The sequence below is a fragment of the Eutrigla gurnardus genome (assembly GCF_963514095.1).
Source record: "Eutrigla gurnardus genome assembly, chromosome: 12".
Lineage (NCBI taxonomy): Eukaryota > Metazoa > Chordata > Actinopteri > Perciformes > Triglidae > Eutrigla > Eutrigla gurnardus.
This window is the reverse complement of record NC_139926.1, coordinates 9,501,341-9,525,178: the sequence shown is the minus strand read 5'-3', so window position 1 is coordinate 9,525,178 and position 23,838 is coordinate 9,501,341. Positions and strand designations below refer to the sequence as shown.

General features: G+C 41.5%; 1 protein-coding gene and 1 long non-coding RNA gene across 5 annotated transcripts in view; both read left to right on the top strand.

Annotated features, from left to right (window-relative positions):
- Positions 1-20,959, top strand: part of LOC311021715 — a 74,702-nt gene extending 53,743 nt beyond the window's left edge. The window contains exon 2 of the long non-coding RNA XR_014598037.1: positions 19,536-20,959. This is a non-coding gene — a long non-coding RNA (uncharacterized lncRNA). The remainder of the gene's footprint in view (positions 1-19,535) is intronic.
- Positions 1,476-19,529, top strand: ttll4 (tubulin tyrosine ligase-like family, member 4). 4 transcript variants are annotated; one of them, XR_014598036.1, is made up of 22 exons: positions 1,476-1,609; positions 2,762-4,122; positions 4,626-5,100; positions 5,971-6,109; positions 6,216-6,292; positions 7,057-7,120; positions 8,960-9,078; positions 9,993-10,103; positions 11,881-11,957; positions 12,106-12,300; positions 12,673-12,755; positions 12,850-12,978; positions 13,574-13,696; positions 13,816-13,914; positions 14,679-14,813; positions 14,959-15,096; positions 15,227-15,323; positions 15,436-15,646; positions 16,426-16,493; positions 16,597-16,667; positions 16,991-18,363; positions 18,411-19,529. XR_014598036.1 is itself a non-coding variant. In XM_084022453.1 (21 exons), exons 2-21 carry the CDS (start codon positions 3,475-3,477, stop codon positions 17,178-17,180), a joined length of 3,180 nt encoding a protein of 1,059 aa, XP_083878579.1. In that variant the 5' UTR covers positions 1,476-1,609; positions 2,762-3,474; the 3' UTR covers positions 17,181-19,529. The 4 variants fall into 4 exon arrangements, 3 of the variants coding, with proteins under 3 accessions (XP_083878579.1, XP_083878578.1, XP_083878577.1); XM_084022453.1 differs by having other exon boundaries at positions 4,695-5,100; positions 16,991-19,529; XM_084022452.1 differs by having other exon boundaries at positions 15,245-15,323; positions 16,991-19,529.
- Positions 20,960-23,838: the final 2,879 nt, after the last annotated feature.

The following is a 23,838-nucleotide window of genomic DNA, read 5'->3' as shown; positions in this document are numbered from 1 at the left end:
CTTCCTTGTTATCTTTCCAAAAAGAACCCCCCATGAAGCCAAATACACTGAAACCAGATCTCACTTTTTGAGGCAGCTGTTTTTAACTAGTTTGTGGATTAATCTCTTGATATAAACTTGGGGCAAAACCTATTCGACAAAGAAATTAATATTGTGACATGACTACATTTTGGCTGCACGGTGGTGTAGTGGGTAGCACTCTCGCCTCACAGCAAGAGGGTCCTGGGTTCGATTCCCGGGTCGGCCCGGGTTCCTTCTGTGTGGAGTTTGCATGTTCTCCCCGTGTAAGCGTGGGTTCTCTCCGGGTTCTCCGGCTTCCTCCCACAGTCCAAAGACATGCAGCATGGGGATAGGTTAATTGGTGACTCTAAATTGCCCGTAGGTGTGAATGTGAGTGTGAATGGTTGTTTGTCTCTACATGTTGGCCCTGTGATAGACTGGCGTCCTGTCCAGGGTGTACCCTGCCTTCGCCCAATGACAGCTGGGATTGGCTCCAGCCCCCCCGTGACCCTAAATACAGGATAAGCGGTAGAAAATGGATGGATGGATGGACTACATTTTGCCCAGTAGCATCATAGTCAAACAACTTGCCAACAGAAAACTTCACAGGACCCCTGCTTATGTGAACCAGGTCAAACAAACTTACAAAATAAATCTTTAATTTTCGTACTTTTCCCAATTACCAAGGACCATAAGTATACCTGCCACCACCATCTTGTTTTCCAAATGTTATTTATAGACTAATGACTGGGGTGCTTAACCCTACTGTCAACATTTCTTTATTTTATTATCTGTAGAATTTTGGAATGTTTTTTAATTAAAAAATATATATATATTTTTTATCTATCTTCAACTATCCAACGCCTCTTAATTTACAAATGTCATTCCCCTGGAGTCACGAAATTGGACCTGTGAACAGCAGCTGACTGAATGATCTCCAACCATTTAGGTGTTAAAATATCCACCCTCCATAGCTTCTATTCTGCTCCATTACTCTGACAGTTCCTTTGTTTTGGTATTTAACAGAAATGTTGTGGATAAAGCTAAAATCACCAAGAACTGAAATAAAGTTTACACAGAGGCTGAATGTCATGGTGAAAGCAGCTGAGGATGCATGTGATGATTAGTGTTATACAAAGCCAAGCCTGTGCAAATCGATATACCAGATGTCATGACATGACTTTTAACGGCATAAATATGCCTTCATAATAGCCAAAGTAAGATAAACAGACCGCAGTTTAAAAAACAAAAAACAAAATGCTCACTGGAAATGATTAGCGATGAATTACATATTGTATATTCATGCTACTTGGGATGTTATTGTGTAGCTATTTAATAATATGTCTATTAAAAACTTTTTGCGAGAAAGGGTTGCTGAATGTCGGCGTTATCAACCAGAGGAGGGAGCTCTTATTCAAAAGCTAAACAGGAAGTGAGACGGAGATTGGCACTTGAGCTCTTGTCATAACAGAAGATCTTTGGCCATGATGTACCACTCGGACTTTTCAGCTAGTGTTAGGTAGCTGACATTACTCTAATGTAAAACATCTACCGAGAAGCCCTCCCCGGACCAACGGAGCAACGTGTTAGGGACACTACAGGGGCCGAAGTATGTATGGATATATACTTGTATAAACCACTGGCAAGGCTGTGTTTTACTGTTGACATCGGGATCTTTTAAACATCCATATGACAGTTGCTGTTGGTCGTTGTTGCTAAGCTAACGCTGCCTGGGCGGTGAGGTAACAACAGAAACGGACATAAAAACTGAGCAGCGTTTACTGACAAGTCTGTTCTATTACACCACGAGGGCGAGTGTACTGTTTTCAAGAACACGTTGATGTTGACGCAAGTCACACCGCACCCTACGTTGTTATTTAAGATACGTACAGCATACTTGTTAGTTAATTGAAGTTAGCTAACGTAAAGCTAAGCGTGAAGCGATGGTTCCTGGAAGCAGACACGTGAAACGTAGCGGTGCTCTCTGGGTACTTTACAGGACATGTGTCTCATTGACGGCAGTGTTGGCTCGCTTCGGCACACAGTGCAACGCATGCTGCAAAGAGACTTCGAAAGACACGAGTGAAGATGACAAAATAACTACTGGCAACATCTGTAAATATAAAGCACATCGGATTTCTTGCTTTAGGGATACGGACTACCTAACTCATCGCACGCTTAGCTAGCTGACATTGTTGAATTAGACCATCCCTATTTTTTCGACGTTTCTAACAATAACATCTTGAGAGAAAAAATAGTTATAATAATAAACTGCTGTTGAAGGGAAACTTCAGGTATATTTTTGGAACTGATAGCGAACATATCTCACATAAGACACAGTTACCTAACAGACAATAGAGGGACTTGTTTTCAGGCAATGCATTTTAAATATCCAAAGTTAAAACATACTACTTTTGAGCATTAATATGCTTATTATGACACACAACACTTAGTGATATGACTGTAATATAGCTAAACATGAGTTTCCCCTGCTGTTTCAAGCTCCCCTTTTAACCTGAAAGACCTATATATTACATATTATTACAATCAATAATACCAGACACAATTGACTTTTTCCACTGGCCTTCCTTTCTTTCGTTTTTAAAACTTGCAGTGGCATTTCTATACGAAAAGGATATTGTGTGATTTTCTTTGCGTAAGAGGGAATACTTCCTGGTCTTCTGATAAGTAGAAGATAAGATAAGAAGAATTAGAAGACTAGATCCTCTCAGACTGACTATCTATTTTTGTGTACTTTCAGTGGTGAAAGCTGTTGGTTTATTGCCTCCTGTGAATCAACTGAGGGAGATGTTAGAGCTCCAAGGACACCACTAACTCCTCTACGACCTGACGCCTTGGTGTGACGCAAGTTCTTGTGCAGTCTGAAGCTTACATTTCATCCGCAGAGTCGTTGAGAAGAAAGAGTCGAAACGGCTTCCAGCTCAGTCTGTATCAGCAGTGTCTTCAAGACCCCTTGACTTGCCCTTGGTCATATTACAAACTCGGAGTCTGTCCGTTAGTTGGCGTGGAAACCACTTTGCCTCAGGAGAGAAACCTTACGTGCCTGCCTGTCTGAGCCTTATGTGAAGGCTTATAACCCTGCATCGCTACTAAGATCTTCGCCCTGCTGACGCACAGGTGCTCCCAAGTGTTGTACTGCTGTCACTGCATCTTCGGCAGCAGTTATGTTTACTGTTGACCAGGACTCATCAAGAACTTGTAGTCAATCTACAGTGACCAACAGCAAATTTACAGCTCCATTCCACTGGAGCTAACATCTCAAAAGTCATTCCTGTAGAAGAACCAGGGGGGAGCTTCCAGGAGGAACAAGGGGTCTCTTAGGGAAGAATCCTCCACCTCAAGCTTTGCTATTGGTGCGACTGTTATCCCCATCCTGCCTTTTAATCTCCACCCAAGACATTTGCCCCTAAACGTAGCCCTTCAGAAAAAGTCACATCTTCTGTGGTTAGTGCCATGCCCACCAACCAGTCCTCCCCCTGGGGTGGGGGGAAGCTTCGGGCTAGCTCCAACGCAAATAGTCCCACCAATAGAACCTCTGTCAGTACACATGCCAAGGCAGTTGTGGCCACGAAAGTGCCTTTTGGTCAGACATCCATAGAGCTGTCAGGGAGAAAAGATCAAGTCAAACCTATCTCCTATAAGGTTGCCTCATCTGGTTCCCCCTTGAGGCATTCAACAGTGGCCCCATCTGTGGTTGTTTTAAGGGAAAATGGGGACAGAAATAAAACCAACACCCAGAGCCAATTCACCGCTGTGCCACATGGGTCTCCAAACGTGCCCCAACAAATGAATGGGATTCAAAACCAAAATCAGGCATTGGCAACAGGACTGAAGCACATTGTTAGCAGCCTCACAGAGACCAGTGCCCCATCCTCCATCCCCGAGAAGGAATATCAGATTGGGTTGAATGTCCAGCTGACGGGTACCATGCAGAAATGTATGTCGCTCCAAGGCTCACAAGCTGGAAACGGTTCTACAACAAGCGGAAGTAAGGCTGTCACAGGTGACGCAGCGCGGGGATTGGAGACTCTTTCGTCAGTTTGTCATCAAGACCTGTTCATCAGAGGGCAGCCCACTCTGCAGAAAACTAACAAGTTGATGGTGAGTACAGATGTTTCATCAAGTAAAGAATAAGAACAGCATTATTGTTGAACCAAAGTGCTTTGGCTTGTGGTCTTCATCAGGGTCATCAGTATTGATGTTTCTCAATGTGGAAGTTTTCCCAAAAGTAACAAAAAATATCTTGTTTTTTCAACTGTAAACATTAAATAAACTCAGGGAATGTATTAGTGCAGACAGAGTGACCCTAAGAATGTTTAAAAAAGATGCTTCCACTTCCATTCCTGCTAATTAACAAACTGCATCAACATAAGACTTTAAATAAGGTGGTTAACCTGAATTCAATGCATTTTCATCATGCCCATAAAATCTACACTCTTCTAAGGCAATTGTGCAGCCTTACTGATGGGCTGATCTTTCAATCATAAAATGTAACAATTGTTCATTCATTACTCATTACCAGGCAATTACAGATCATGTTGGAGTTCCAGAAGCTTTATGTCCTGTAAGTCCACATCTGACGTCTCCTTGTTTTGTCTTCTTAGCCTGAAGCTGCAGACTGTTCCTCCTTGCCATCAGTGCCTCCTCTACGCCTTACTCTCTGTGAATATCAGGGGCCAGCATTGGGAAAGGATGCCACCAGCACTCACGGCACAAACGTAGAAATAAGAAGCACATCAACAGAAACAACAACAACAACAAGGAGGAGCCATTCAGCCAAAGCAACAAAATGCCGCAGTGAGACGCAAAACAGTTGCCCAACAATAAGTGCTTTAAACGATCAGTTGGTAATAAGAGGTGGTCCTCCAGCAGGGGTGGCAGCAACCACAAACGGCAAACCCCAAACAAGAGCATCACTAGACCTTAAGAAGCAGGACCCTGAAAGTCAATGTCCACTGGGAAGCACCTTGTCTTCATGCAGAGTAATCGGTCCTCCAGCAGCCAGTTCTCTTACAAATGGACCCATGTCAACTGTGCTCAGTGCCAATGTCAGTGCCACACCACCGGGTGCCATCCCAGGTAATAACAGTGAAACTTACTCTGGTAAAACAAGGATAAAAGAAGGCATGTCTGCTTATTGAATCTGCAGATTCAAGTATGAGAGTTCCAGTAATAATGATTTTATGATTAGAGATCAAAAGCAATAATAAAACCCTGAAAAAGCTTGCCTTTCTTTAGAGACAGAATGCTATAATTCTCCCCAGGATGTGTACACAGCAATATGTCATCTTGGAGATTTAGACACCTGCATATTTTGCAATAGTTTTGCGAGAATGTTTTGTTGATTGTAAAGCATTTATCTTACACAATATAATTCCGGTTTTAGTTGGACTGCGTTTGCCTTTTAGTCATAGAAGAAAGGATCTTTAAAGAGAGACATGTACGTTTGTGAGAAAGCTTTAATGTATGATGTTGGTTTGTTTACATGCACATCCGCAGTACTAAATTGTTTTGGCTTAATTTAAGGAAGCAGGGCAATAATGTGTGTGAGTGGCCCGAAAAAAAATAAGTTTCTTACTATGATCCAACCACTCCCACCCGTTGAAGCTTGAGTTTGAGGATTTAAATCTTCGGTAATACTGTTCCTCATTTAGTCATGAATATTCAACGAGAAATACTTGTGATTTTAAGCCCAGTTTTCAGAGTCAAAGTAATTAACAATAACAACTTCAAGGAGGAGTTTGCAGTTACTTTCTTTTCCTGTGAATTACCATGAAATGTCATTAAGTCAACTAGGCAGAAAGACACATGATCTACGTCTTGAGAAATCATGGACACAATCGCCATACTTAATCATAATTAATCAATATTCAATTCCTATGTACTGCTACTGTAGCAGGAGTATATAAATGGCCACACATGGATGTATGACTGTTCTTTTCGTGGTAGCTGTGGCCTCTAGTCCTGCAGGAGCCTTGGTGGGCTCCGTGACCACTCAGATCTCTGCCATCCACCTCACCAGGCAGGAAACGCCTTCCTCACCCTCACGCACAGAGGACTGTCTGGTTGGAGAGACTCGGCTGTCTGGGTGAGCAACTGCTAATTGCTTCAATCAATACGCGGTTCTGTAGGTTTTTTCCCCTCTTTTAATTCTCACGCTGAATATTTCACCTTGTTTTTGTGTATTTTTCCAGCCAGGATTGGGTAATGCAGGTGGATGGAGTTGAGGAGGAACTGCCTGATGAGCTGGAAAATGCCTGTAGTGATGAAGGTAAGATAGTAAAACACACATGCATTGCAGACTATACTCTGAGAACTGTTAAGCAGCTGTTCTGGTACATACTTGTATGTTTACATGCTTTAATCCTAAAAAAAATACAGTTTTTCCTATCCTGGCTGTGCTGCTGCAGCTCTCCTCACCTTCTCTCTGAAAGGCTCTGTTTGACCTCCTGCCCCTCCCTCCTAAAATGCCCAGTCTGCTCTGGTTGGGCAGCTGGCCTGCTCTGTTATGATTGGTCAACTGCTTAGTTTGTTTGTCAGAAATGTAATGCCCCTCATCATAACCAGATAACAGGGGTTGTCCTGCTGAGGAAGAGTGATAAAATTAATTTTACCCACTTGTTCTTCAACTCCTCTTCCTTTTAGAAGTCCATACAACAGACACTTAAGTTTGTCTTCTCCACATGACGACTTCATGCTCAGCTCTTACTAGCTTTGTTTGAGGGTGTGACAAACTAGTGGCTGGACAGATTATGTTATTATGCTTACTTTGTGACATCACCACTTTACAGGAGATTTCAATTGAGGTGTTTCAAGCTGTTCAGAAGAAGTTTGTCTCTGGAGAGTTTTTACACATACAAAAAAATAATAATATTTATATATATATATATATATATATATATATATATATATATATATATATATACACACACACACACACACTATAGGAAAAGGGGAAAGCGGAAAAGAATAATAGATCAATCTTGTGCTCTATGTTGTAAAGTGCTGACTTTAGTTGTCCTCTGTTGTCTTCAGATGATTCCGACTGTTCGTCCATCAATGGCACTTCATCTACAGCATCCATCGCTCCCCTTTCTGGGTAGGATGCACACTATAACTCCACACGCACACACCTTTCGTTACAACATTATTTTCATTACAATTTCACATTTAAACAAACAGCTTTGCTTTAACTTTCATGCTGTTACGTTCCCGCCAATATACAAATCATTAGAACTATATCTAAGTGTTTTTCAAGCTCCCCTGTATTTTCACTGTGACCATATAAATAACTATTTTCTGTCTGTATATATATATACTCCTTATGTAGTGTACTCTATTAGACCAATGCTTTTGGTGTCTTTTTCCCTGAACTTGAACGACTTTAAAATGTCCTTGTCCTTTCCTTGGACCGCCCAACATCCAAGCCCGGTTTCTAATTGGTCTGTTAACATGGAATAAAACGAATATCCATCAGATCCTCTGGACTCTTTATCCCTCTCTCTTTTATTCTCTCTCACGGCAATTGTTAAAAGAGGCTGAAAGCAGCAGAGCGTGGTGGAAAGGTCGGCTGTTTGTGCGTCACATTGTTCTCCACTGTGATGGCCTCAACAATAGAACTCCCTACCAAAGACTCGGCGCTGTTTCTCTGTTAAAACAGCCTGGATAGGGACCGCTATTGTCACCTTTCCCCCCCACCCCACCAACCAGCTGATTTGTTTATGTGTTCATTTACATACACCCCATCACCTCCCCACCCTTTCCTGAAAGCTATAGTTCCTGTACATCTAGTATAGTGTTAAGTTAGCCTACCCAGCTCTAATGCCAATGTATACTTGGGTCTGCAAGAGGATAACATCGTCCCCTGTTCCGTCATCCAGCTGTTTATCCATCTCTTCTTCGTAACTATATGACTGTCATGTGAGTGTGGTTTTTCTTTCTTCTTTTTTTTCGTGAGAATATTTTTATTATTTTCAAATCCTCTGATATGAATAAGTTATTTGAATTGTTGAACTTACTTGCAACCACTTGTTAGAGAAAAACACTTTACCGCTGTGTAAAAGCACACATCACTGATGCTGCTGGTTCTCATCTTGCTACAGCACTAGTTTGACTTATTTGAGTTGAATTATGTTTTTGGCTCTCCAGTGGCTACATTGTCTAACCTCTGTTAATAGTATTGACATTGTTGGGAATATTTATTTTTGGTATATCAGAAAGTCTGCTTCTAGAACGCCTCCTTCATTTGACACTGACAGACGAGACAAAGTGTACTTGTACTCTCCGTGTAGGGTCGCTAACCTCAAATTCACACAAGCGTCCTGTTACCAGCACGTAATCAGGTTCCCCACAGGACTTGTGTTACAAACTAGAGCATGCCAACTTCCGTTTGTTAGCCATCCAGTCAACGTAACTCGAGCACCATTACTTTTTAATTGTGTTGTGAGCAATTTGCTCGTTTAAAAGTAACAAGGTATGCCGACCTTTGGTGCTGAAAGGGCTGGGACTTCAGCAGAAAACAGAAACCATCATTGTAGATTGAATTTATGTGCAACATCTAGAAAGTAAATGTGTTATGTGAATGCATGTGTACAGAGTTTGTGCTTCATGAAGCACACATGGTAAGATGTTGCTTTTTGACACATTTCTCAGATGATGTGGTTTGATGTGTTTGTTGAAATGGAAGCAGAATGGGGCAGATACAAATGATGCCTTCTCCCCTTTGATATAATCAGCAAAGTATGGTGCTATCATGATTAGTGGTCGACCCATCGGTCGTCTGTAATAGGTCTGTAACGTTGGTTGGGCCCGCCCCCTATAGCAATTTTGTGTCTCATTTGTTGTCATTCTTAATTATTAATGAATTAATACCTGAGAGAGGATGCATGTATATGAATGTCCGCTTACATAACCTGCTTGCCTTCACTCTTTTTCTCAGTGTTGAGGAGCCGATGTCATTGGAGTCGGAAGATGATCGTGAGGAGAGACCAGCTTTGGTTCCCAGTTTGTTCCCCTTCATCCCGCCAACACTCTATTTCAGCACTGCCAATGAGAAAGGTCAGAGCATGCACTTCTGTGTGAACTGGACGGTAGCTATAACAGCAGGCTGTAGGAGAGATCATTGACAGGATGTCATGTTAGAAGATGGTAAACACAAGCAGACAAAAACGGAGAGAAAATGGTTTGACAATCCCAAATCCATTTCCCAAGTATGTGACGGGAGAATGTGTCTGAGTTTGGGACTGATAAACAGAATGAAGGGAAGCCCGTTACAAAATGATTTTATTTAGCTAAAACCTTAAAAGATCATCACACAGCCACTAGCCACAGAGTTCTATGTATGGGACCGTATAGTGAGTTTCTCTGCTAAAAGAAAAAGCACTGATTACATTAGTATTATCACAGATTCGTCTCAATCGGGCTGCGCTCTCAACTCTCGTCCATCTGTAATTTTTCCCTCAGCGCAATGCATGATGGTAAATAGTGCTCGGTTAGTGACAATTGGTTGTACCGGTACACTACTTTTTTAATTGTGGGCTACTTTGACTCCACTGTATAGGGTTAGGATATCATTTTCACAAGCCCTACAACATGGCAAACTCACTCTATAGTGAGTGATTTCAGACACAGCCGTATTGATAGCTGAGTTCAAGTCAGTTTTGTCTGTCGTAAAATAATGTCATGAAAGTTTAGTCAAATTGAAAATGTCCTATTTGCTAATTCATCATCAAAGGCAGTATGTTATGCGTGTTGTTTTATCATATTTTGAATGTGATTTCTGTTTTATTAAATTATTGTACTGAACAGTTGACATCTTATACCAACATATTGATTATTTTCAGTAGGTGCTATCACAATAGTTGCAACCAGCCGTCTGCAGTCTGTGTGGGAGTGATGTGTACTACTTGTAGCATAATGTGGTTACAAAATGTAAATAACTTTATGGAACTCTTGTGTTGTGTGCTCTACAGTGGAACTGTTGCCAGCTGAACAAAGACGACTGTTAAAATGGAAGATAAGCACCGTCACTCCAAATATTGTCAAACACACCATCGGCAGGTCACACTTCAAAGCCACAAAAAGTAAGTCATCACAGTGTGTTGAAGAGAGCTGCTGCTGATACATTTTACTCTGCATATTTAATCCCTGGTCGCCATGATTTAAATAGGATATCCACTAAAAAAACAGTTAATGTAGTCTTTGTGGATTGATTTCTAAGGTTCGTCAGCTACACAGTGGTCACAGTATTAAGAGGGGACAACGTTTGAACGCCTATTAATAAGTGAAGAGTGCTCCTATTACGACTTTTTGGGCTAATCGCCAATGGCTGAGCTCTGTTTCATTTAAAAATTCAGATACCAATATCACAAGAATACTTTTTTCAGTACTTTGTGTGAAAGAAAACATCATAGACATTCCGTTTTCTTGAAATTACATTATCCACCCACCCATATCGATCCATTTTCAGCCTCTTATCAGGGGTCAGGTCACAGGGGCAGCAGGCCTAGCGATGCTGTCCAGCTCCTTCTGGGGGACCCTGATGCATTCCCCAGGCTGGATGGGATATATAATCCCTCCTGCGTGTTTTACTTCCCAGCTGGACGTGCCCATAAAGGGTCTAATGGGAGGCATCCAAGAAGCATTCTGGGCAGAGGCCCGGCTCACTTCACATGGCCCCTTGCAAAGCAAAGGAGCCGTGGCTTTACGCCAAGCTCCCTCTGGATGTCTGAGCTCCTCATTTGATCTATATGGCTGAGCCTATGGAGAAGGTAAATTCAGCCAGTTGTATCCTAAATCTCATTCTTGCAGTCACTACCAAAAGCTCATCACCATAGATGAGGGATGGAACAAAAATGGACCGGTAAATCGAGGGCGTTGCTTTCCGACTCGGCTCCCCCTTCACCCTGAGATAATTGAAATCCTTGGGACAGAGACTCACTCCCAACCCGTACGGTGCAGTCCACCGTTTTCTGGCAGAGCACCATGACCTCAGACTTGGAGGTACTGACTCTCATCCCAAATGCTACATATTCGACTGCAAATCACAGTCAGGATTGGCAACAAGGGACAACCCCTGGGAACATATTTGCCTTTGTGCCGAGAATATGAACACAGCACTCACTTTGGTTAAACAAGGTAGGGATGGCTCGTAGCAACAGCCCGGTACCCCATATCCCTGCAGCACCCCCCCACAGGACATGGATTAGACTGGATGAGAAAAATCCCATGCTCCCTCCAACAGACCTGCAAGGGTAAAGAGCTGGTCCAATGTTCCACAGCAAGGACAGATTCTGCATTGTTCTCCCTGTATCTGAGATGGGACAATAGGTTGAAGCCTCCTTTCCAGCATCCTGGAATAAACTTTCAAAGGGAGGCTGAGCAATGATACCCCGATAATTGGAGCACAAGCTCCAGTCCCCCTTTATTTAAAACTAGGAACCACTACTCAGGTCTGCCACCCCGCAGGCACTGTCCTCGACCTCCATGCAACAATGAAGAGGCATGTCACCCAAGACATCCCAACAATGTCCAGAGCCCTCAGCATCTCAGGGCGAATCACATTCACCCCTGGCGCCTTGCCAACGAGGAACTTTTTGACTACCTCTTTGACCTCTGCCAAGAATGTGGGCCAGACTCCCCCCCCTAGTCTTCAGACTCTGCCTCCTCTGTGGAGGACATATTTGTCGGGCTCAGGAGTTCCTGTTCTTTCAACCACTCAACAATCCCTGGTTTCCCGTTTTGAGCTGTCTAACAGTTTGCCTTAATCAACTTGTGAGGCTCGAGTCACACGTCTAGTAAGCATTTGTAGGATTTTTACTGGATGATTCAAATCTGTGTGTGGCTCTGTTGTTCATGTAGAAAGCCATGACTGGTTGGGCTGTTGGGGACACCACATGAAGTCTCCTGGCTTCAAGGCCCTCGGGGAGCACCAGAAGGTGAGAGGCTGTAGTTACACTGCTCATTCCAGATTGTGCTCCCAATTTGATCCTTTCACTTTTAAGGAAGGTGAAATGATCAAATTGCTTTTTAGATCTCCTGTCCAGAAATACACTTAACTTGGCTCTATTTTTTCTTTTGTCCTAGTTGAACCACTTCCCGGGAACATTTCAGATTGGCAGAAAGGACCGGCTGTGGAGGAACCTGTCCAAGATGCAGGTTCGCTTCGGCAAACAAGAGTTCAGCTTTTTCCCCCGCACCTTCGTCCTTCCCCAGGACATCAAGCTGCTACGCAAGGCCTGGGAGGATGGTGGCTCCAGGCAGAAATGGATCATCAAACCTGTATGTTATGCCAGTAGATCATTTTGTCAGTTTTACCTATAACTGTATCATAGCTACAGAGCTTAATCAGTCTCAAAACAGAGGGGGAACAACATTAACATCCTGCGTGTAGGTCAGATTTATAGCTTTATTTAATAATATTTCATCATATATTTTGGGTTTCTGTATTATTAGTTGCTCTGTCTAATGGTGATGATACTTGGCTTTATTGCTGTAAAATGTGAAACAATTTCGTTGTTTGGTAATTAATACATTTTCTAAATGAGTTATCCGCATCACAATGCTTAAGGAAAACAATGTTTAAGGAAATGTCTCCTTTTGTTTTTGTTACTTGTTAATTCCATTCCGTCTGGATCCTCTCATCTGTAACAGCCTGCATCAGCCAGAGGAATAGGTATCCAGGTCATTCACAAATGGAGCCAGATGCCCCGCAAGAGACCACTACTGGTCCAGAAGTAAGTAGACCAGAATAGACTGCAATGCTTAGTTGCACAGGGAGCGTTTTCAAGAATTAAGATCAAACATCTTGCTCCTGGTTGTGTTTTGCAGGTACCTTCACAAGCCCTACCTCATCAGTGGTAACAAGTTCGACCTGCGGATCTACGTCTATGTGAGCTGCTACGAACCGCTCAGAATTTACATCTTCTCGGATGGACTGGTTCGCTTCGCTAGCTGCAAGTCAGTTTTCATCAGATTAACTACAGTGAAGAGGTCAATTACTGAGTAGTTCAAGGGTAACTTTTGGTATTTTTCAACCTGAACACGTTTCCCAAGGGACTGATGAGAAATTGATGTGTTAAGATGTTCACCTAAAAAAAGATTTTTTCTTTTCTCCGTCCGGTCCTTTCCATAATAATGTGAGACACTTAAAATAACAGTCTGAGCCTGTCAGTGTAAAAATGATTTGAGTAATAATCATTTTCTAAAATATCATTGGTTGAATTGCCCAAAACAACATGCAGCGCCGCTTGCACTAAACTATCATGGGACCTTATTTTGGAAAAAAAAATACTTTCAAAAACATTTACATTAGTCACATAAACACAAAATCATGGGAAATAGTGTTCAGTTTTTTAAAGAAAATACAAAAGTTACTCCTTAATGTAAAATGGGACATAAAAGCAGAGAGAAGTCTGTCGTCTGGTAAGATGTGTGTTTATATATTTATGTGATCTCAAAGTCAATGTGGCTGATTGGTGTTATTTTTAATACGATGTGAGATACTTGCAAAAAGCTGATGATAGTTCATATTTGATTTATTTCTCTGGTTTAGGTATTCGTCTTCCATGAAGACTCTGGGTAACAAGTTCATGCATCTGACCAACTACAGCGTCAACAAGAAAAATTCTGAATACCAGGCTAACAGCGATGACAAGGCCTGCCAGGGACACAAATGGTTTGTCAAAGGGAGACTCAAATCTGTGACACATCTTTGCTAATATTATATTTATGGTGTCTGAACGCTCATGTTCCCCAGCTCCTAACAAAATGTGTGCTTGTACTTGTGTGTTTCAGGACTTTGAAGGCCTTATGGCAGTATCTTGGTTCTAAGGGAGTCAACACCAGTCTGATCTGGGAGAAGATTAAAGACATTGTGATCAAAACCGTTATTGGGTAAGTTTTCCATTCCATCATTTTGATTTATAATGTTAGATCTTTTTATTTATTTATTTTTTATAAAAGTTTAAGTGAAAACAATGTCAAAGACGGTCTTCAAAACTGGTGATCACGTTTATTTCCTTTCATACAGTACCTTTTACTTATGGCAGAATGAGTCGGATTTTCCTAAGAAACTATGTATAGACTCGTAAAGTTAACTTAATTTCTGGCTCACTAGCGACCAGTTACCAGATTATACGCATGCATGCAAGAGGAAGCTACGAAAATGTTGAAAGGCCAAATTTAAATACTGTGTTTACAAACCACAACCCACAAATCCTACTCATTCTACCTTTTTAATCAAATAATAATAAATCGGTTGACAAATATCCAAGGTTATTATTCATTTTATATGCAGTAGCTTAAATTACACCACTTAATTTTAAAGTCATGTAAAAATAAGACATTAAAATAGCCAATATTTTGGAACACTGCAGATATAATTAACTTTTCTTATTGAATAGTTAGTTTATTAACAAAACAAACGAAAACAAAACAATATAAATACACAATTCACTGTCGGGATTTATTTAAATTTTAAATAGTAGCTTGAACAAATCTCAGGGTTCTTCGAGTCCATGTCGGTGTTTTTGACATCACTAAGACTAAGGGAGTCTTAGGAGGGTCTGCAGTGGTGAATCACTATGTTTGAAAAGTCATCTTAAATTGAATTGAAATGGTAAAGATTATGAAATATTCTCCTGTGTGTTGGTTTTCAGGTCCGAACCGTACGTTAACAGTCTACTGAAGATGAACGTTCGAACACCTTACAGCTGCCACGAGTTGTTCGGCTTCGACATCATGCTGGATGAGAAGCTCAAACCCTGGATCCTGGAGGTCAACATATCACCAAGGTTACACACACACACACGCACACACACGCGCACACGCACACACACGCACACACACGCGCACACGCACACACACACACACACACACACGCACGCACACACACACACTCGCTCACTACATCTAGTAACGGTTGTGTTTCTGGTCTAGCCTCCACTCCAACACAGCGCTGGATGTTGCAGTTAAAGGTCAGATGATCAGAGACCTCCTGAACTTGGCTGGCTTCCGTATCCCTGAAAGAGATGATGTGGTAGCTCCCTGCAGTAGCGCTTCCAGCTCCACCAGCAGGTAGGGAGGAGGTACTTCACCTCACAGGCTACACAAAGGGTCCTGTGACTTGAGAAGAAACAAGTTGATTATCGTCACAATTTAAGAAGAGCTTTCAATATAATTAAATCCAACACCTGTGTGAATGTAGTCTGTCTGGGGGGAACAGGGAGAGGACCAAGACAGATCTGTCCTCTGATGAGAAGGTCAAACGTGCCTTTTACCTCACACAACGCTACGCAGACAAGGTAAATGAATATAAACACATTTAAGATTTGGACCAAGGACATTGAATGATAAGGCAATACATAATGTTATGCTAGTTAAACAAGTTTGTCTCTTTCCTTCCGTCTCTGTCAGGACTTCCTCTCGACAGTGTTGGATGTCATGACTCCAGAGGACGTCCGCGTGCTGGCAGAGAGTGAAGACGAGCTGACTCGTCTTGGACAGTTTGAGCGTATTTTTCCATCGCCATCATCATCCCGCTACCTTCGCTTCTTCGAATGTCCGAGATACCTCAACATCCTGCTGGACCAGTGGGAGCAGAAGTACTGGAGCAACAGGACAAAAGGTATGCATATTTTTAGTACAACGATATTGCTGTCAGTGGCGTTGATTTATTAAGGATTTAAAGGGTTTTTTTCAGACTGGAATGGCACAGAGATTGTTATGACAGCCGTGGGCGAAGGCAGAATTATTTTCAGGTTGTCCATCTGTTTATACTATTCTTATGAACGCAATATCTCAGCAACACTGCCTGATTTGAGTACTTGTACTCGGTCTGAAAAAAGTGGCATCCCTATTTGTAGAGGCCTCGGTTTTTAGCTGTTTCTTTATTCTGGTAATATTTGTCACACAATTTGTCTGAATGTAACTTTGCCTGACCTCAGATTTATGGATTCATTTATGTAATTAAATTGATGTCCGTTTGCGCCCATGATGATATTTCCAGCTGCTTCATCCCTAATTATCAGTGGATGAAGTGGTTCATGTCATTGAGGCTACATGGTAGTGAGTGTACAGAAGTGCAGCTGGGAGTTGAATGGTCACTGCAGTGAACAATTACATCTCTGGGTCTCCCACAGTCTACTGAGGAAGACTGAGATGTAATTGAAAGCTCTTGTGACTTTAAGCTTTTTAATATGTTTTATAACCTTTCACACTTCACTCTCGAACCATCTGGTCCTAATCGGAACAAAGAATGAGGTTAATCTCTGCCATAGCTGACATTGGGGACACAGGATCTCCTCATCTCAGATTACAGATCTATAAAGGAAGGAAATAACCTACAGAGAAAACACTGACGACGCTGCTTGGAGATTAATCCAAATTCTGCGTGTCTACGTGCAGGTATCAGTCTGCTAACGAGTCTTTGTGAGAAAGGAGTCCATCTGGGAACCAATGACCCTGCTCACATGGTGCGTAAGCGTGGAAATGAAATGTGTATAAATTAATATTAATATGAATAATGAGCGACGTGTTGAACTATTATTGTTTGTCTCTGTGGGTTTGTCCTCCTAGTGGTCCAAGTGTAGCTACATCTCTACCTTTGAACCCCACAGACATGACCTCATCCGCCCATCTCAATCCAGGTACACACACACACACTGTCATTTTAATTAATAAAACTATAATGTATTCACAACTAAAAAAGTTTCCCTTTCTAAGAAAAGGTAAAAGACAACATTTATGAAGCTACTATCATGTAAAGTCTTGACTAATAATTGTTTCGTCCAGCGTTCTGCGTTGGTTTTAGTAACATGTCCGGATGTGTTGATGTGTGTGTCAACGAGTTAGAATGAGGATTAAGTCACTGTCTGATTCAGGATTGTCAAACTCATTTTAGCTCATGGGCCTCATACAGCACAATCTGTTCCCAAGCACACAGTAAATTATCTCCTGTCTGGTTCTCCAGGGTGGTGGTCACCCATCAGCACCGCTCCCATCACGACGACTGTGATGATGGCTCGGACATGGAGGCTGTTTCATTCTCCAGTCTGCCTGTTTCCCCAAGTCCTGGATCCAGTGTCACCAGCAGTGCCTGTGCAAGCCCTCAGCCCAGCCTCACCCAGAGCCTGCTGCCCCAACAGTTTGCCTCTCTCTGAGACTCTGTTTGCAACACGATCGTCAGTGCCCAGAACAGACTCAAAGCTCAGGGTCTAGGACTTAGCCCTCACCTTTCCTCAAACACCCTTCTATTCATCTTTCATCTCTTTAACTCCGATAAGAACTTTAAGCTCGAAGCCCAGTCTTAAAAACACTGTAGAAGGGAATGGATTTTGGTGTTTTACAGAATTGTAGTGGGCTATCAGAAGGAAGTACACACAGAACAGTAAGTGCTGTATACTAAAGGGGTTTTGTGCAGAATGTGGAGGCTCTTTTAGTGCTAAAGTAATTTGGTCACGGCTGTTTATCCATTCTAGCCTTGAGATAAACCTCTACTCTACTGCAACACAGGACACTTAAAAGGCCAAATCCATGTTTATCTTGTTATGTTGAGATTTCTGTGCGGTATCAAAATCACCCTGCAGAAACTTGAAACATGCTGGAGATGCATAAGGCCCCGATAACACTGGGACGCATCGCAACAGATGTAACGGAAAACAGCCTGTGGAGCGGGGTGCGTTCACAACCAGGCAATCAAATGTGGATTCAAGCAGACCTGGAGCTCTTGCTGTGGAAAAAGGCCCATAAAAACACGACATGCTGAAAATGTATACAGCAGGCATGACAGGTGCTGAAATACCTTTCCAGTAAAGTATTACCGTTAGTTAATTAACATCATCACGTGAACATGCTTATTAAGGCTGTGTGCAAAAGTACCATATTGAGACGGCTTAGAAACAAAAATGCAAAAAAAGTTTTCCATCAAAATTTAAAAAACCAATACATTGGCCAACCAACCAAATCAGATGGAAAGTGTTTTTCGGGATGCCATTTGTTGCACAATCAGATGGAGCCTTTTTTTAGTTTGCTGCGTCTTTTGCTAGGCAACCACCGACTTAGTTAGCACAAACCTGAACTTCAGATCGTAGTTACTAAAGTTGGTGAAGTCGTACGGTGGTGGTTATCCAGCAAAAAGTCAGAACATGAGAAAAAAACGCTAACCCATGAGTGGGTGTTTATCCGGTCCGAGTTTAATTTATTCCAACGTAAGGTGATCAGGGCGCTTTTGAAAACACGTGAGGAGCATGGAGCTGAAAAGCAGCAGGCAGGAACACTTAACTAAACTACAAAATGTACAAAAAGCTCATCCAGTTGCAAAACAAGCTCCGTTTTACCAAGATTGTCTCGATTTTCAGAGATTCCTGAAGAGATTATAATCCACTGAGCAGTGTTTGGTATTAAAAATCATAAATGTATTACTCAACTTAGATGGCCCTTGGTCTAGTTACTGGCACCTGTACTAGCCACCAGTCCAGCAAAGCGCCACTGTGCCATTGTGCCTGCTATGAACGAGACTGTCGTATCCCACCTGCCTGAACGCGTCAGTCCTCGCTGGCCTTTGGTACTAAACTTAAACTGTGAATGCGACACACTGGGCTTCCTCACAACCTCCACCACAAAGTGGCATCAGCATCAGCCGTTGGTTTGTGTGTTTTTATGCACTCACAGTACCACACACTACTGTGACTTCTCCGACGTCTTAATTCCAAGACTGTAGTCGGTTTGGGGTTAAAAGGACTGTTGAGAAACTGATTGCACAAGTTTCACATTCCCCACCTTTTGGGTTTGTTGTGAAGTAGAGAGGGGGAAGAAAAGATAACTCAGTAGACAAAGGGAGGGAGGGACGGGGAGTTGGAGAAGAGGAGCGCTGCAGAAAAAAGACTATTCAGAGCTCACTAGACATTGCGTGGTGTGCTGAGATCACTGCAGCATGTTTTAAACATCAAGTGTCGGTAATTTAATTTTCTCTGGTTGATGGTGTTACTAGTGTTTCAAAACCTCATTTGACTTACATTATGTTAGAGATACTTGAAGATGGACCTTATATTTATCGGTCTGACATGCATGTTGGAAAAAGTTAGTATTGCCAATGCCATTTGTAAATTGAACTTGAAGCAGTTTAACTGTCGTATTGAAATAATCTTCTAACAACTAATTTGACTTTTCAAAAGGGCTTTTTTTTCCTGTGTGACCATTCATTGTACACTAATTTTGGGAATTCTGTAGAATATTTCTTGAAGGCTGCAAGTGTACCCATATGTTCATTAACACAAAGTTTTTTCTAAGTACCTCTTAAACGCATCAACACGGTGAGCGGTTTTAAACTGAGTGTGGAATTAGGGTTCAGTGTTTGCGGGGAACCTGTTCTTATTGTATCCTCAGGAAAATAAGTATCTAACTAGAAAATTCCCCCGCCGGGAAATTTTGAAAGGGCCACGGGGGCTACTGCCGGAGTGTATATACATTACAATGAGATTCTTCGAGATTTCAAACGAGACGGAGTTGTTTTAGAGGCAAATACAGAGACTGCTTGCTGACTTAACTGTCAGAGCAGTCCGTTTTGAGTATTTTGACGTACTGTAATTCAAAAACTTTAGATGTCACCATTCTTCTTCTCAGCCACACAGCTCTCGACAACATACCTGAAACATGAATACGGATATCTGACAACACAAACCAAGCTGATTAATTAAACAATAACTAGTAACTAGAAAATTCCCCCGCCGGGAAGTTTTGAGAGGGAGGCAGTGGGCCGCCGCCCGGGGGTGTGTCTGTAAAAGTTTAAAGTTTAAACTGAGTTTCTAGGTGAAAGTATGCCCCAGCAGAAGACATTTGACGAAAAAAAACTACATTTCCCACTACTAAATGTAGTTTTTAGTACATTCCTGTCCACCAATTAGAGCACACCACTCGTGTCTCCATTTTAAAGTTTAAATGGAGTTTCTAGGTGAAAGTATGCCCGAGCAGACGACGTTTGACTAAAAAAAACTACATTTCCCACTACTAAATGTAGTTTTTAGTACATTCCTGTCCACCAATCAGATCACACCACTCGTGTCTCCATTTTAAAGTTTAAATGGAGTTTCTAGGTGAAAATATGCCCTGAACTCAGCTGTCACTCAAGTACTACCGAGTACTAGCGAGTACTACCGAGTACTACCAAGTACTACCGAGTACTACTGAGTCTCAAGTACTGAGAACTACTAGGTACAATGTATTGTCAAACAGTTGAGGCTTTGCCCCGAGCACTGGCCCCTACAGCTATGTAATAGCTGAGGGGACCAGTGCGATTGCACCGTGGCCCTAATAAAAAAAAATGTATACATCTACTGTGAGGCCACTTTTGAAAAAGAATACCTCGAAGTATAAATGCTTGGGCACAGTTTGTATTAAAGCCCACGCCTATTGTTACAAACTGGGAGGTAGCAGATGAGAACCATGAAAAAGTCTAATTCCTCTCAGTCTTACCTACGTGAATATTTAAAATGCTCCAAACAAAGTCATTATAATGTTCTTTATCCTAGTGGACATGATTTGAAAAAGTTTTATTTTCCTGCTGTCAGAAGTTGAAAAGAAATTGGGAAAGCTAACTTGTTTAAACATGAGTTTTATTATGCAATTTGTAGCAGACATTTCTATATTAATGCAAACTTTCACGAACACTTTATTGTACATGGAGTAGAAGGAGAAATAAGAATATAAATGTAGTAAAATGCTAATTTTGATTGCATTTTAAAGAAAATGGGATGCAATAAGGTAGCACAAAGTGGCGATTGAAGGCTTTACTGCTCTTCATGGAGCTATCAAAGCACACACTAACAGAGAAATGCATTTCAGGCTGGACTGTGACCAGTGTTCATTTTCAACAATCTTTTTCTTACTTTGTGAAATGTTGAATTAATCCTTTAGTCGAAGAATAAACCACCAGTCTCCCAGAGTCCACGGTGAAGTCTTTGTTACATTTACAGTCAAGTTCAATTCCAGAAATATGCTCTTGGAAGTGAATCACCTTCGTGCACATTTTTTAATCCTACGCCCACAGTGGCATCTTCAGCTCAGCTGCCTCTCACATTCACCATAAGGGACAAAAAGTTGACATCAGTAGGCAACACAGGTGTTTTTTGTATGCTTTTGCTAATTCAGAATATGCCAAATTTAATATGTATAATTAAAACGTATTCTGCTGTTTTGTTAAATATGGTGCAACTGAGCTAAAACACAAACAAAACCATCAGTGGATTCCTTCATCCTAGATTTTCAGTCTGTTAAGCTGCTGCTACGACCCCGGAGGCATAAAACCAATGAGTTTACAAATGACCATGAACTCTGCTCTATCGGGAAAATCATCATTAATTTCCCCTGAAGAATTAAAAAGCTGCAGTGATGCATTTCGTAGTATAACACTGCGTTTGAAGTTCTTTTTAGCATTACGTGAATAAAAGTGGAAATTATAATTTTTTACTAACTTGAAAATTCCTGCAATAAAGCTGTATGAATTGCTCAGGGTGACGGTTTAAAAATAAAAGTGGTGCAAATATTTGTGGTGCAAGTCTCATGATTGGGGTTTAAAACCATATATCCTCAGTTTTGTAAAAAAGCGTGTTCCTTTCTTTTAAACTACTGTCTATTTTTTTGGTATCCGATGATGTCACAAGGCCATAGGAACTTGCTTTTTTTATCAGCTATGAATACAAGGTTGATTTATTGTCATGCAAAAAGAGTTCCATCCATCCATTGTCTACCGCTTATCCTGTATTCAGGGTCACGGGGGGGCTGGAGCCGATCCCAGCTGTCATTGGGCGAAGGCAGGGTACACCCTGGACAGGTCGCCAGTCTATCACAGGGCCGCAAAAAGAGTTGTGCAACTAAATTCAGGTTGTAGTCCTGTTTTGCTACATAAGAAAACACAAAAATGAAACTATTTTATGTGGAGGATGAATTTAAGAGTCTCACAGCCTAGGAAATAAGTGGCAGCAGGGTAAAGGGGCTGTGTCTTTTATTTTCCTTAATGCCAGTTTACAATGTTTCCAGTCAGGATGCTTTCTATTGCTCCTCTAAAAGTTTCCTTAAGAAAAGCCGTTTATGAGCTTGTTTCACCAGCATGGAGATTTCTGATGACCATGTCAGATTGTGATGCTGATTCTCGGGAACTTAAGGTCACGTTTACACGTAGTAGGGTACCAGTATTTAGAGGAACGTATCAGCTCCTTGGTTTTACTAAAGTTGAGCAGGAAATTGTCCAGATTACGGATTTCCTGTCAATACTAAGTCTCATTGTTCTCTTCATGTCCGGAGTAGCAGTCCCGGTTGCTGGATCTGCAGTAATGCAAGTCCTCTAGTGTTGCTATTATTTTGTTTGTTTGTTATTTGTGTTATCGTTTCATTCAAAGCAAATTTACATTACCTTAAGTAAGTAAAACAGTTAATTTAACTATGTTGGGTTCAAATTTCTATCCTCATACTTGGCTGAATGTGCATCAAGAAACAGTTGTAAACTATAAATAACTGAGCTGCTCTCTCTTAAGCAGCAGTGACAGGCTAATTTTCATAACGTCATCTATTATTAATAAGAGTACTATAATTTCTGTACATCAGAAATAAAATGTGCAAACTAGATTCAGTGCACTTTTTAAGTTCTGATTTGAGTTTTCCTGGAAACGGTGAATGAATGCAGTTTAGCCAACACGTTTCACCACAAAGTGAATTGCAAGGATCCCCTGTGTTCCACATATTTAAGATAATTCACATAGTTGTCTTCTTTGACCTAATTGACTGTTATAATTATTGATTACACATTGTTCAGTATCTTCATGATATTTAAGGCGGCATGTCAATTCACAACTGTGAAAAGGAGGGGAAAGTCTACTACAGTTCAGTATGCCTATAAATAGTTTGAAATGCAATGGCCCAGTGAAACTTGAACATCTCCCACAGAGTAGGACTGGCGCAGCCTTAAAGCTGCACTGGTCTAGATTTATTTATTTATTTTTTGTTAACAATTGATCAAATAACTGTGAAATGTGAAAGTTTTCACTTGTTTGTACAAACGCAGAGTTCACCTCTATGGAGTCTTTTAGCATCTCTCAGCCCATTGGTTTTGGTTTGACAGCCTGCAACTTCCATTGTTTTTCTGTTTAAAACAACTAATCTGTCATGTGGATGCTACCTGCCCAACACCAAACCAAAGACAAAGTCAGCAACGAGTGAACAAAGTGCCACATTTAGCAGGAGCCTCCATCAGGAGGCAGTGAAGTAAGGGAGTAAATACTCCGCTTACATAAGTCAAGTGTGCAGAAACATGACTCCTAATATCGTTATGTAATGGACGTGTATGTTTTCTAACTCATTAGCCATCACTATTAGCGGATTTGCCAGTGCTGTGTTCACAGCGTGCTGCGCTGCTCGCAAAGTGGCAAAAAAAAAAAATTAGATCATGCAACAGAAGAACCAGCTGTTTGCTGCACAGCTCCCCCTATTGAGTAAGACTCCCTCATAATTAGATCAGGTGACACATCTACCACACTATCGATGCAAGTAGCTACTAAGATGACTTTGACGCTAAGCTGTAAAGCTTGAATAGTGAAGCTAACTTTGTTGAGAGCTTCAACCAGTAGCCACATGGATCCAGATCCAGTAAGGTTGCCGCTCTGCTGCTTGTGTTCATCAGATCCACCCGTCGCTCCTCCACGTCCAAATATGGTCACTTCTGTTCACTGGTTGCAAAAAAACCCAAGATGGCGACGGACAAATTGCCGAACTCAAGGCTTCAAAACCGGAGTCCATGTCACCATGACTACGTCCATCTTTTATATAGCA